This window comes from Xiphophorus couchianus, chromosome 5, assembly GCF_001444195.1.
Source record: "Xiphophorus couchianus chromosome 5, X_couchianus-1.0, whole genome shotgun sequence".
NCBI lineage: Eukaryota > Metazoa > Chordata > Actinopteri > Cyprinodontiformes > Poeciliidae > Xiphophorus > Xiphophorus couchianus.
The window spans coordinates 13,648,349-13,662,710 of NC_040232.1; the positions used below are offsets into that span (position 1 = coordinate 13,648,349).

Consider the following 14,362-nt stretch of genomic DNA (forward strand, 5'->3'; position numbering starts at 1 on the left):
TGACCTATAAGAGGGCTATGTTCTGACATTCTGATTCTGGGAACTACTTATACAGTGTTACTTCTATGAAGCAACACTGTCGAGTTGCTTCATATAAGTCAATACAATATATTATTTGTATCTCGCTGTTTTTCATAACTTCTAATCGACTCAATGCTCTGTTGGAAAATGGGCAGTAGACTGGAGCGGTCCATTAAACAGGCTGCCAGTAATCCTCACAGTCCAGGCGGAGCCTCTGGGCGTGAACGCGCGGCCAGTGGGCGCGCCCGCTGCGACGTTGGGGAGGCTTCAAGATGGCGGAAGCCTTGACAACTCAGGAGCAGCTGGTAAGGGTTTCTAAGCGATTTTTTCCCCCTTCGCTCCCTTCTAATTTTCGTTGTGTATACATGTCATCGTCCGTTTCATCTACGGCTGACCTCATTTAAGAATATATCTTATAAAATAATTGGTTCAAGGAATAATAGCGAGGTAAACAGCCGTGGGCCGTTCGTTCGTTCGCTCGCTCTTCTACACTACTGACTCCCGTGTGACTGACAGGAGTTAGCATGTGTGTTAGCCCGATGGCGTTTTGTAGTAAAGGGGAGAAATTAGCCGGCACTGTGTCAGTATGCTTAATGACCCTAAATTAGCGTGGCCCAATTACACGTGTTCGAGATGCGTATACTAACGTAACAGTTAGGCTTGTACCATTGTCTCTGAACTTGTGTATGGGTTGTTTTTGTTGGTTAACGTTATAGATCCAGCTACCACATGTAACCTAGCCTTTAGCTAATGCTAACAGCTATTGTTGACTTGCCTGGAATCACCTCAACAGCTGCTTTGGTGGAGTTTAAACATTTACGGGAGCTAAATTCTACAATTTGGAATTATACATTAGTGTTGGCTTTACTTTAATTCTACACAGAGTCGGGCTAGAAATAGACCCAGATCCACCTTAACAATCGGCGGTTTGTGTTTCGGATGTGCTATCATGAATTCGCCGAAATGATAGTCGGGTTCCTAGAGTTGTTGTTGCTGTCGCTTTCTATTAAAGTTCTTGGTTTTGACGCCACATATCAGAAGTCTCGTTGCATTTGAGACGGCAGTGTTGTTTTTATGATTGCTTGCTTTGCTCGTCATCTATTGTTACTTGACGCTCACTCTCCCCAGAAACTTCCCAGATTTACAGATAACGTTTTTATGAGTAGCATCATCTCTCATTACCTGTGGCATGAATTCGCTTAATGACAGCTGAGCTATTCCTGGAGTGCATATGACTTGTTGGCCTCTTTGATCATCCTGTGAGTGCTGGAGAGCATTCTAGGAAGTTAAATAGGTTAGCTCTTTTACAACTCTGATGATGGTTATTCTTTCAGAAAGCTGAAGAATATCGCAGCTTGTGCTAGTGGGCACAAGCAGCGAGGCCCCTAAGCTGGCTTTATGTGTGGCTCACTGTCCTTGCTGTATTCAAACAGCATTTTAAACTGTGACAACTAGAATAGACCCTCAAAATGTTTTACATCCGAAAATCAATATGGCACAGGGAGATTTTCCTACCAAACAATATTTAGAGCAGGTCCTCACTCACTCTAAAGACATGGTTTAGTAATCACATCAGTCTATATTTTCAGGGAATAGTTACCTTTTTGTCCAACTAATGAAATAATAAATACAATATTTAGCTTTAAATAGTCTGCTCTTGAATGGCCTTAATTTGTCAGAAAGTTGAGCATAAATATATTTATAGTGTTTTTTTTCATTGACAGCCTATGGGTAATGTAGAAGTTTAAGTGACTTCAATAATTTCCATTTGCATGCTTGCTGGTTTTTGTTGTCTGTCTTTTTTTTTAAAAATTGTTCACAAATAAAAATTGGATGAAGAAAATTAACAGACATCAAAATAACCTGAAACTCTGTTTGAAATTATACTTACACACGCATATATTATGCAAACATTATATAGTCTTTTTATCTTTTCAGAATCCAGAGGACACGAAATGCAAATTAGAACGAGTTTGTTTTAGAATGAATAGACATTTATAACAGCATTTTAAATATGGGTGCACCGATAAATCTGCCCCGATTTCCTTAATTTTGGGACATTGGTGAGCAGCTGATACTTGCATGTGAAGCCAATCTTATCTACCTTGGCAAAGGTCTAAAAGTCAACCACTGTCCTCTTTTGAATATTCAGTAGGCAGGATGGGAGCTTGACTCCACGATTAAATTTGCACCATTAAACATGTACATCATTTTTTAAAATGTGTTTTTAGGTAAAGCATTGTGGTTTTGTCAAATTAAATGTTGTCTTAAATTCACTTGAATTAAATAATAAAGTCAGCAAAAACAAATGTTTTTAAAGCACTGCATAGTTCTCTATATTGTATTCTATTTTATTTTGTTGTATTACTGCATAGATGAAAATTGTACATTATGATCATCTGCTGCTTGCTGTCAGGGCTAAATCTGAGAATCTGAGCCATTTGGTGGTCTGCCAATATTGTTCTTTTTTTCTTTTTTTTGCTTTGAGTAATCCAACAAGTTTACCAAATGTTGAATGTCTGTTACTGTGTCAGCTTTGGTTTTTTGCAGTATAATCTTCTAGAGTAACCATCTTTCCATCCTGAATGTAGAATTAAACTTGACAAGACAAGAAGGTCTGGAATATGAGATGTACCGTCAATATGCAATGGGTTTAACAAGGCATTCTTTATTTGTTTTGCATGTGGAAAAAAATGTGTTCAGTGCAACTCTTTCTGCCTTCACATCTGAAGGATCAATACATCCTACTCTATAAATGGCAAACTGAGTGTTTTCATTCATACAAGCTGCTATCTGTATCATACACGTTACTTTAGCTCGAGATGTAGAAGGCTGATCTGTTTGCCACCCATTAGATGTCATCCTTTATTTTTCTCTGTTTGCTTCCTCCAGCTTTGCTTCAATTGATATCTGTAATTTATTCCCAAACCTAATGGATAATGTATCGTCTATTGATGATGTCTTCCATCAGATAGTTGATCTCTTGTTGTTTGTCAGGCTGTGGAGGAGTTCCTGAGAGAAGTGAGGAGCAGGGAGCACCCCCACAGCGCTGGGCTTGTCTCCCAGCCTACAGCTGTTAAGTTTCTTATGGCCCGCAAGTTTGACGTCTCCAGAGCCATCGATCTATTCCAAGCATATAAGGTATGCTTTGTTTCATTCCCTGTTTTTTACTTAATTGTACTTTCCTATAAAGTCCTACAGTAAGTTATGTTTTAAAAATATCTCCATTCAATGTGTGCCGTTTTCTCAACAACAACAAACCCTAGTCTTTCTAAGTGCAATAAGTGTTAAAATCGGTAAAGCAAAATATTCCACTGACAAATAAATGTTTGTCAGTGGAATAGATCGCATGTTATGGTGAAATACTGATGTGTACTGCTGTTAGATCAGAACTTTTTTGTCATTAAATATTGTAGGAAGTTTGTTTTTGATTACATACTGAGAAACTATTGATCTGTGGCGGTAGTCCATTATGGAAAGAATGGCCTGTGCTCCAATAAACTATAGTTTGTCATTTTAGACACTGATTGGCCTTGCACTCATGAACTGCACTAAACAATCTAGTTTTAATCAGGTCAAACTACATAGATGTGAGGCTCTCTGCAGATGAATATAAATATTTATTTTCCTCCTATGCACTAACAGTTGGCCCCGTTCTCTAAATCTGTGGTTCTGCCCCAAATCGGTCCATGAATCATTTGGTGACTGTAGTTAGTCCTTTTCTTTCTACTTCCAATAGTTTCTGCACACTTTCTTAAACCTCCACTGTGGGAAGTTAGTTGATCTTTTCTGTGTAACCCTAACTACATGCAGATGCTGTCTTTTAAATACCAAAGTGCTATGTCATTCAGTCCATAGATGTCCAGTCTCAGAGCTGATATAAATCCGTTTGATGTGTAGAGTGCCATTTGCACAACAATCTAGTTTTTCTACATCTATGTTCCTTCTTTTTTTTTTTTTACAGAAAGCAATCAAAATGTTTGCAACCATAGAAAAATCCTTTCCTATGAAAAAGAAAACTTGTGTCTGCTGCCCTGTTAGTTTGAGTCTGATATGTGGTACCAGACCTATTAATAGCATTGTAGTGTCTGTGCTGTGAATAGCGTTTACTTGCCTTTAAATATTTACTGTCTCCCTTTTAGATCCCTCATTTCGTCCTCTAATTTTCAAGAGCGTGTCTTTTTTTCATGTTTTAATCTTCTGTCGTTCAACACATCTTTACCTGCTTTAAACAGCTGCTGTAAAAAATACAAGGATGATAATGATTTTCCTCTGTTTATTCTTTGTTTTGATTAGAATACCCGGATCAAAGAGGGTATCATCAATATAAACCCAGACGAGGAACCCCTCCGCTCTGAGTTGCTAAGTGGCAAATTTACAGTCCTGGTTAGTATTAATGCAGTTGTTGGAGCATAATACAAAGAAACAACATGTGTCTTGCAGTTACACACCAGTCTAAAGGAGAAGAACAAGCTTTTAGAGGACTTTTATTATGATGTTCTCTGCAGACCTGACTGATTAACATGTGTAGAGCAATAGCATCATTTTATTTAATGTGTATTGTTTTTGTTTGGATTTTTCTTTATTTTTTTTAATGACCTGGATCACACCAGCCTGGCCGAGATGCTAATGGTGCTGCCCTAGCACTCTTCACTGCTCGCCTCCATCGGCCAGACATCACCACCCACAAAGCTGTTCTGCAGGCCATCATCTATCAGCTGGATAAAGCCATAGAGAGGTGAGGCATCAATATTCAGTTCTGTGATCACACTTGGTTGTTGTTGAGCTGATCTTTCTTTTTTTTTGTCAGATACTTAATTTATAAAATATTAAAATTTTCTGTTTATGATGCTGTTCAATATTTTTAACATACTAAAAGTATCTAATAACACATAAGAAAAACTAAATGCAGGCATTTTCTGACATTTTTGCAAATTTGTCTTAGCAAAATAGCTCAAGTTCAGTCAGACTGGCGGCTGTGTGTGTGTGTGAATATCAATTTTCCAAGTCATGCCTCAGATTCTGAATTGGTTTTATGGGTTTCAGTTGTATATTTGTAACACATGGATATGCTTTGATGTAAACCTACGGAGCTCTGGCTGTATGTTGAGGGTCATTATCCTGCTGGTAGATTAACCTCTACCGTCAAGTCTTTTGTGGCCTCTAGCAGGCTTTTTGCTGCCATCCCTTTGTGAATAGATCATTTCACTGCTAATTTATAACATTGATGTTTTGCTAAATTGTTCTGTTAACCGTAGGATACTTTTACCGACCAGTGCCAGTAAAAGCTGTTTACGATCTTCTTTCTGCCATCTTTCACTTTTCCAAACATGCTCTCATGAAGCATGTTGATACAGTGGTAAAGGAGGTAGAAACAACAATCGGTCATTAAATATTATAAAATAAAAGTGTAGATGCAAATCAGAATATGATAAAACAGTAATTTAAAAAAACATTTATTTTTATTTATTTTTTTGCTTTTTTAGCCATTATTCTGTTTTTATGATTGCTTGGAACCAAAATTTTAAATTAAACTACTTCAGTCCTATGCTCTTCTTAGGTGATCTTTATATATGCCAAGATTAAATAACATGCATCTCTGTTTGACTGATTAAGTGACTTCTAAGTGCAGTTTGTTGCAGGTACATCTAAAAGTTATTCCCTTAATATATTGACTGCCTGCTCCACTGCTACACTATATCCTGCCAAATAGTTTTATATAGGAGTATCAGGCTAACAAGAGCTGGATAAAAATGCATACCATATCTTTTTGCTTCTACTGGAGTTATGTGATACTTTATGTTGGTCCATTTCACAAAATGACAAAATAAATTGAAGTTTGTGTACAGTGAGGAAAGATGTAAAGAGAAACAAATTCATGGAGCATGAATACTTTTGCAAGGTGCTATGAACACATGTACTTCATTTGAAGCTAAACAACAAAAGCTTAACAGAATTACATAATTTTTTTCAGTCGTATCTGGTGATCTTTTCGATCTTGCTCTTTTTTATGTGACCATCTTATTCATTTATTTGCAGTTTGGAAACTCAAAAAGACGGACTCATATTTATTTATGACATGACAAACTCAAGTTATGGAAATTTTGACTACGAACTCTGTGTCAAGATTTTGAATTTGCTCAAGGTAAATATCCATATTTATTTATACATTTGTGTGTTTTCTGTAATGAAGAGCCCGTTTTATTTTGTGCGTCTCCTTCCATTCCTCAGGGGGCGTTTCCTGCCCGATTAAAATGCGTCTTCATTGTGTCCTCCCCACTTTGGTTCCGAGCGCCGTTCGCAGTTCTTCGACTTTTTGTCAGAGAAAAGCTGAGGGAAAGGGTGTGTGCATAAAATTTCCTGGGTGCACATTTATTAAGTCAGGTAATAGACTTTTATAAAGTATTTTTCTTCCTCCCAGGTATCTACAGTGAGAGCTCACGAGTTGGTCAGTCATATTCCAGTCTCCTCCCTCCCTGAGCATCTTGGTGGAACATCCCAGTACAGCCACGTGGCCTGGATCCAGTCCTGTGTTAACATGCAGTCCAACACCGCCCAGGGTGACACACAAGAACACGACACACATGACTGCGTGGGAAGCCTGTTGCGCTCCTACAGCTTGGACAATAGCAACGCAAGCATTGGTACAGTGCCTTCCCACACCCTCCAGGGTACTGAGCGAGCCGTGGCTAACGCCAACTGCTACGATGACAACAATGCTAACCCTCAGAACCACACTGTCGGTGTGGAGGGCAGGACTCAAGGCCCAGGCCAGTACCAACAGGGCTCCAACTCCAGTGCAGACAAGTCGCAGGGAAACCACCAGCACTGGAACGGTACGGCCTTGGGCGGAGCCAACACAGGCGTTGGTCCCAACTCAAACATGTATGGCCGAGCCCCTACTCAGTCAGACACTCCCCCCAACACACCGCTATCACAGAAAGCCGATGACGACCCAGCAGCTGGCACCACAACAAACCCTGCCAGCCGGTTTCAGAACGAAGCTGTGAAGGAGGAGGATGAGGACGAAGAACGGGAAGGGGTTCCTCCGCTGCCTCAGAAAGCTCTGCCCCGCCCACCCAACCAGGCTGCATCGCAGTCCCCAGCCCTGTCTTCGTCATGGGGTCCGGATGACGATGAGAATCTTTACACGGAGGTATCGGTTCATATGCCGGACCAGGGAGGAATGACGGTCCATCAGCTGGTGGAGTATGTCAAGAGGAAAAAGAAGAAGGGGATTTACCAGGAGTACGAGGACATTCGCAAGGAGCCTCCAGCCGGCACCTTTGACTATTCCAAGTAAGTCTCAGTCGGTTTCACTGTGTCTCTATCTCTGCTGGTTTAGGAAAACTATCCAGACACGAAGATTTACACCAGTCCATATTACCTCAGACTGAACTCCTAACTGTCTTTACAGAAAAATATCAAATCAGATTAAAAACCGGTACAGTGATGTTCTGTGCCTGGACCAATCACGGGTCAGACTCTGTCAACTCTGTGATGATGAAGATGAGGTAATAATCTTATCCCTTTTTGTTATCTCTGGCCTAATTGTTTCTTTTATTTTCAGATGACTACACGTGAATTAAGACTCTTGACAAAATATGCAGATATTTAAAATTCTGTTTTCTGTTTCTGTTTAACACATTTTGCCACATTACCACCACAAACTTTAGTGAATTATTTATTTAGTTGTTTGTTTTTTTAATAATATGATACTCTGAAAAGCACATATTGCCTGGAATTATATCTTTTATGTTTTTGGGTATCTCTTCCAGTTTTGCTCTTTTATAGACTGACATTCTTGCCTTTTTACCATTGCAAAATATTTCAAGTTCAGTCAAAATGGATGGATCTTTTGTAGAGATCAGTTTTTGCCATAGATTTTTGCTTTGCTTTTGACTTGACATTGATCAGATTAGTCTGATGCATAGACATGCTTTTATCCAAACAATGTCTTTTAAGCTCTGTTTTAGATTCTCCTGCAGAAATCACTTTTGGCAAAAATATAAAAATAAAAAATTAGGCCATTATTTTAGGAAGGTGCTGATAATTTCTTTATTAATGCAGTTTCTCCCATCTCTGATGTGGATTTCTGCAGTACCTCCAGAGTCACTTTGGTCCTATTGTCTGCTTAATTCTTTCCTTTCTTGTCATATTATGTTGGTTTGTAGTCGTTGAATTTCTTAAAATAGTTCTCTGTTCAAAGAATTAGGCTAAATACAAATATGAATCTCTTCTTCAAGTTCTTTATATTTGACAACCATATATAATTTTTCTTCTGCTTCACAAGTACAATTTACTTTGTGGTGTCTGGTCACATAAAATCCCAATGAAATGCATTGAAGCCTGATTTTGTAACTTGACAAAATATGTGAAAAGTAGAAGGGGTATTTAATAGTTTTGTACTACACTATAACTACATTAATCTTTTCATCAGAATCCACTATAGCTGTTTGTCACATCATCTATAAATCCATTTTTGTACTTTGTATAATAAAATATTTATAAAATGTTCATAAATAATAATGTTATTATTATTAATAATATTTTGCTGTTCTCCTGCCAGAGGATGTTGGGTTGTTACCTGAACCTGTCTTTTGTTTTGTTTTTGTTTTTTTCAGACATCAGATTACATAAATGCCAGTTTCATGGATGGGTACAAGAGAAGCAATGCCTACATCGCCACTCAAGGTTCAAAACTCTTTTTGTTTTTCTTTATGCAAGTTTTGTCAAACTGTAGACTAATACGTTGGTCCTGAGATCTATGTGACACAAGCCTGTTTAGTTGACTACTGTTTTAATACTTACCACTGTTGGAAATTAACACTCAGTGTTTTCAGTATCAAATGAACAGTAGAGATAAAAGTACAGAAGAACAATTTGCCCCATCATGTCTTGGTTCTGAATTTACTTGGTTCATGTTTTGCTCAGGTAAACAAACAGTGATTTGTTTTTTTACTGCAGTTGATATTACTCACTTAAATAAATGTGAAATAATTTGTTAGTTAAAGTGGTGAGGAGAGGGAACTATAAAACGTGGCTCTACTAATTTTAATGTATTTTAAAACCTGGGTTAGGGTTGGGATAGTGTGTGGTGAACACACACACTTACCTGCCTTTTGTGTGATACACGTGGAGTTGCACGTCTTGCTGTTTATGTCTCATGTATCTGAATACAAGCTGCTTTGTTGTTTTCCTCTCGCTAGCTTAGGGTTAACAAATCTTTCCAGAAATGTGAGTAATTCCTGTTTGTAGCGAAGTGAGATAAGAAACACTGTTGGCCTTATCAATATTGGTCACAAACATTGTTTCAATTTGTGTTTATTAATTCTGAGCAATTTAGACATCTGTTTGTCATATAAAGACACAGTCAGTGATTTGTGGAGTTAAACCTTCTGTCTGTTCTGTGATATTCTACATAAACTAAGCACAACAGAGGATAAAACATTTACTTGTATTTTTTTGTGACAATGTGCTCATGCACATTTTATGATAAACTTCTAAAATTAGTTTTTTCTGTTTCATATATAAAAAAAATCATGTTTTTTTTTTTTTTTTTTTTTTTTTTAATCCATCTTAAGAGCCACTGTGTAAAGATTAAAGAGCAACTTAAGGCTTTGGAGCTGCAGGTTTCAGGGCTCATTCCTCAGCAACATGAAGCCTTTTTATTACCACGACTTTCTGTCCTTCAGGTCCGTTGCCAAAAACATTTGTTGACTTTTGGCGAATGGTATGGGAGCAGATGGTACTTATCATTGTCATGACCACCAGGTGAGATTTTATATCTACTGTTGTCTTGATTGTCATTAAAACATTTTTGCAACATGCATTGAAACTCAGAATTGATGGCTAAATATTAAGTAACATGGTTTTCTTAGGGTGGTAGAGCGTGGACGGGTCAAATGTGGTCAGTACTGGCCGCTGGAGGAGGGTAGAACTGAACAGCATGGATACTTTATGGTTAAAAACACACACATCCAAGTGTTTCAGGATTTCAAGCTCTCCTATCTTGAACTATACAACACACAGGTAGGCTCATACACAGGCTTGCATGAATTTAAAGCTGTTTAAGATTTACAAGAGATAAAAAAAAAAATGTAACATCAATTTCAGTTTATTTTTTTTTATGCACAGCCAGTTTGTAAGATTTCAATTTTATTTATTTATTTATTTTATTTTTTACATGTGTTTGTAGTCTGGAGAGAAACGGGAAGTTTGTCACTACCTCTATGTCAGCTGGCCAGACTTTGGGGTGCCTAAAAGTGCTTCAGCTATGTTGGACTTTCGTGAGCATGTACTTGAAAGAAGGAAGGCAGCAGTGCAAAGCTTGGGGTCCAGCTGGAGAGGCCCTCAAGGGGGCCCTCCGGTGGTTGTGCATTGCAGTGCTGGCATCGGTCGGACAGGTAAACGCAACTATTGTCAAGTCATCTCACCCGATAACACCTGCAGTTACAGTAAGCTTTGTAACAGGAAATTGAATTTGATGTCATGTCATGATGAATTTTACATGACTGGCTTAGTTGACGCAGCTAAGCTATGATGCAGCTAAATTTTAACACTGCCTTATTTGCATTCAAGTTTGCATACTTCATGTTTTTAAAATGTTGGATGCAAGTTCAGCTTAAGTAAAAAATACATTTATCCTGTATATGATTTTATTTTTTGATATTTATTATACATTTTAATGTTGGCATTTGCCTCTGTATTCTATTGAGTGTTGCTCAGTAATCCATCTCGTCTTCCTTCCTTCCTCTTAAGGCACTTTCTGCACACTCGACATTTGCCTGTCACAGCTGGAGGACGTAGGCACAGTAAACGTTCATCAGACGGTGCGAAGGATGCGCACACAGAGGGCTTTCAGCATCCAGACCTGGGACCAGTACTATTTTTGCTACACTGCCGTCATAGAGTACGCCCAGCGACATGGGAGACTGAGCCCAGTGCAGTGGTCCGACTCAGAATTAGAAACAGACAGCGAGTGAGACATACTTCCACGGATGGTTAGTTGAACATAAACAGAAGTTATAGGAATAAATATGAGAGGAGCAGCATTTCTTAGTAAAGGATGGAGGAGATCCTTTGACCATCAAAGAGAGACGATAGTGGACTCCAACCGTTGCTCTTCCCTCACACAAGATGCAGCTGAAGAGCCGGAGCAGAAAATGCAGTGCATTAGAAACTATGCACTGCAGCAGCGATAAGCAAGCTGGCCTGCCAATATCCAAGCCCCTTTTTTATTAAGCAAACTAGAGAGGAGAGGGGGCTTGGCCTGCCCTTACACACGCCACGTTGACAAAAGCGTTGTACGACTTGTAGCATTTTTATATTGACTTGCACATGAGGAATGATAAACCCCTTTTACCCCTTCAAGCCCTCCGAATCCAAGTATCAGCTCCTTTTTAAAGTTCTTGTTCCTTTTCAAACAAGTCTGATTACAGATGAAATGCGACATGTGTGAAAAGGTGAAACTTGAAAACATTTCTATTTTTTTTTTTTTTTTTTTTGCTCATTTAAGAAGAAATGGTTTTTGGTGAGACATTTTGTGACTGACTATTTGCGAGCCATTTTGTTCATTTCCATTTTATTCAACTATTTCATATCCATTTTTATTTGATGACATAAGATTTATATGCGCTGCATATTTGTGCATATTTAGACTAACTTTTTAAAGCCAAAGTCTTCACCCTGAATGCTTGGATGTACTCCTTCCTGAGATCTTATAGACTGAAACCCACATATATTCCTCTAACATACATGTATATTTTATTGCGCCTAATAACATCCTCTGAAATACAAGCTTACAATGCCTAGCGGAGTATAATTGACTTAACCTTGAGAGAGAAGGTCTATGTAGCAAACCAGACTGAGAATAACTAGAGTTCTAGTTTTTAAATGCATCTTTTTTTGGCAAATCTCTGAGTCAGGTTCTAACATCATATTGCTGATATATGCTGTACATGCATTAAGCCTGGACGTTCTTGAGTAATTAGGCCTTAATATGATTCACTGCCTCAAACAGAGCCTTGGAGAGGTATTTATACCCCTTGAACTGCTTCACATTTTTCTCGCATCACAACTGCAGACATCCTTGTATTTTAGTGGGATTTTTATGTTATAGACCAAGACAAAGTATTTTATAATGTGAAGTTAGGACATGGTTTATAAAAGTTTGTGCAAATGAAAATCTGTGGTGTGAATTTTTATTTAATTTCAAAAATATTGTTCTTCTTGCTACTTGTCCACGCAGGACAGATTTGTGAATTGCTAGTGGTTGTGTCTGTCAGCAGGTTCTCCCACCTAACGTGCGGATCTAAGGGCGTTTAAAACAGTGTATCATTGTTCTTCCATCTCACAATTATAAACTACTGTGTTGATCAATCACATAAAATTGTATTAAATGCAATGTGGGTTGCTGTTGTGGGACAAGATGTGATATAGTTCAGTGAGATTGAGTACTTCAGCAAAGCACTGCACTTGTCAAAACAAAATCACCTTTTGAACTTGTAATTCTCTTCTTTTTTTTTTATCTTCCTCCCTTGACACAATAGTTGTTTGATTCTTGAGGTGTTTTGTGCCTCAGATAACGGTGCCTTCATGATTTCCTTAGTGTCATATCTTGCTAGTGTGTTGTAACGCCCAAACTAGTGCACTTGCTTACTGCACATTATGTGTGTCACAAAGGACGTCCAGTTTAGAGCACACTACTTAAAAAAAACAAAAACAAAGTAGTGTAGTATTTAGTAGTAAATTCTGGTTTGATACATGGCTATAGTTTCATCTTTTGACCTCAGGGGGTAACTCTAGTTTCCTTTTTTTTTTGTGTGTGTGTGTGTGTGTCAAGGATCAGTTTCTGGGTTTGTATCTGATAAATTATCATTTAAGAAAAACATCTTTTTTTGTATTTTTTAACTGTATTTTATCCTACTGTATTTGTCTTTATACTTCAATATCAAAGTCCGTGAATGTTGGTACGATGCTACAAAGAAAACAGACCAGTTATTACATATAATAAGCTGAACAAATCTCAAGGGGAGTGAAATGTATATTTTTTGTTGTAGACGGATACATTTTGTTAAAAATTGTAACTTGTCATATTTTCAGAACTAACGTGTAAAAGTCGTATTTGTCCAATTTTGGACAGCTTTTCTTTGGGGTGGGGGACTGTAACCCTTTTTTTTTTTTTTTTTTTCTTGAGGTTTTATTACAGAACCCTTTAGTAAGGATGGTGTTACTATCCAGTTATCTCATACCCTAAGCCAAGGACAAAGCCAAAAAAAAAAGCTAACACAAGGAATAATTAGCAACAAAAAAAAAGCATAAGCACCTGTCATTTCTGTTGTATGTATAAAAGGAGTTAATCAGCATGGAAAGAGCCATGAATGTTTTTTGGGGTAATGGTGTCAGAAGATAGTCAAACGTACACGGATATTTTCTTGTGAATGTGGACCCTGCAACCCTTAATGCCAAAGGCCCAGGCTCACCTTATTTTTATTTTATTATTTTTATTTTTAACATTCTCAATAGCCTTCTTGCATGGACACTACCAGTACAGACTTTCATTCATAGAGCAATTCCCCAAGTGTTCCCCAGAGCACATGGAAAACATTGCTAACATTTATGTAAAGCCATGTTAATATGAGAAAGTGTATGGGGGAGTGCTGGTCCCTGTGCTTTTACTTTTAATTTTATATGGGAAAAATGGGGTGCAATTTGGACTGGTCTTTGTTTTTCACATTTCAGTGCTTTAAGTTAATGTGATTGAATTATGGCCTTTTACATGCTGTCAACCCATTAAAGCAATGATCTTACTATCTTGAATGAATGCAGACCTGGTGTTATATCCACTTGACCAAATAGATGTGAACATTTAAAGCATATTTTCACTTCACTGCTGACTTTTAAGTTGTTTACAGATAATTATGGCAGTAGCTTAAATTTTTGAACCTTCAGTTTGGGCAAATATTTGTTTTAGAACTAGCATTAAACTTGTGCTTAATGAAACAGAATATCATTGATATAATTCAGTAAAATAAAGGCAGTTCACAAAGTGAAACAGTAATATATTTCAAGTGTTTATTTCAGTTAATTTTTATGAAAACCCACAATTTGTTACATTCTTGGAAAATTACTGTATTAAGATCAATAAGCATAACTTTGAAAGCAAAAATGTTATGGCCTGCACACAATCATTGGGAAAATTGATGACTGTTGGGTAGCATAGACAATGAATTCCTTAACAAGGATGATCAGCCACAAAAGGTTATTGCTCAAGATGTTGGCTGTTCAGTGTGCAGTTTGCAAAATGTGTGCAAAGCTCCTGGAAGTTCAATTTCTACAG

General features: G+C 37.8%; 1 protein-coding gene across 1 annotated transcript; it reads left to right on the forward strand.

Annotated features, from left to right (window-relative positions):
- Window positions 1-237: 237 nt before the first annotated feature.
- Window positions 238-13,842, forward strand: ptpn9b (protein tyrosine phosphatase non-receptor type 9b). The gene is made up of 13 exons (XM_028016749.1): window positions 238-326; window positions 3,019-3,162; window positions 4,318-4,407; window positions 4,635-4,759; window positions 6,061-6,166; window positions 6,253-6,363; window positions 6,443-7,320; window positions 7,439-7,535; window positions 8,646-8,715; window positions 9,717-9,795; window positions 9,903-10,053; window positions 10,220-10,427; window positions 10,783-13,842. Exons 1-13 carry the CDS (start codon window positions 294-296, stop codon window positions 11,004-11,006), a joined length of 2,316 nt encoding a protein of 771 aa, XP_027872550.1. The 5' UTR covers window positions 238-293; the 3' UTR covers window positions 11,007-13,842.
- Window positions 13,843-14,362: the final 520 nt, after the last annotated feature.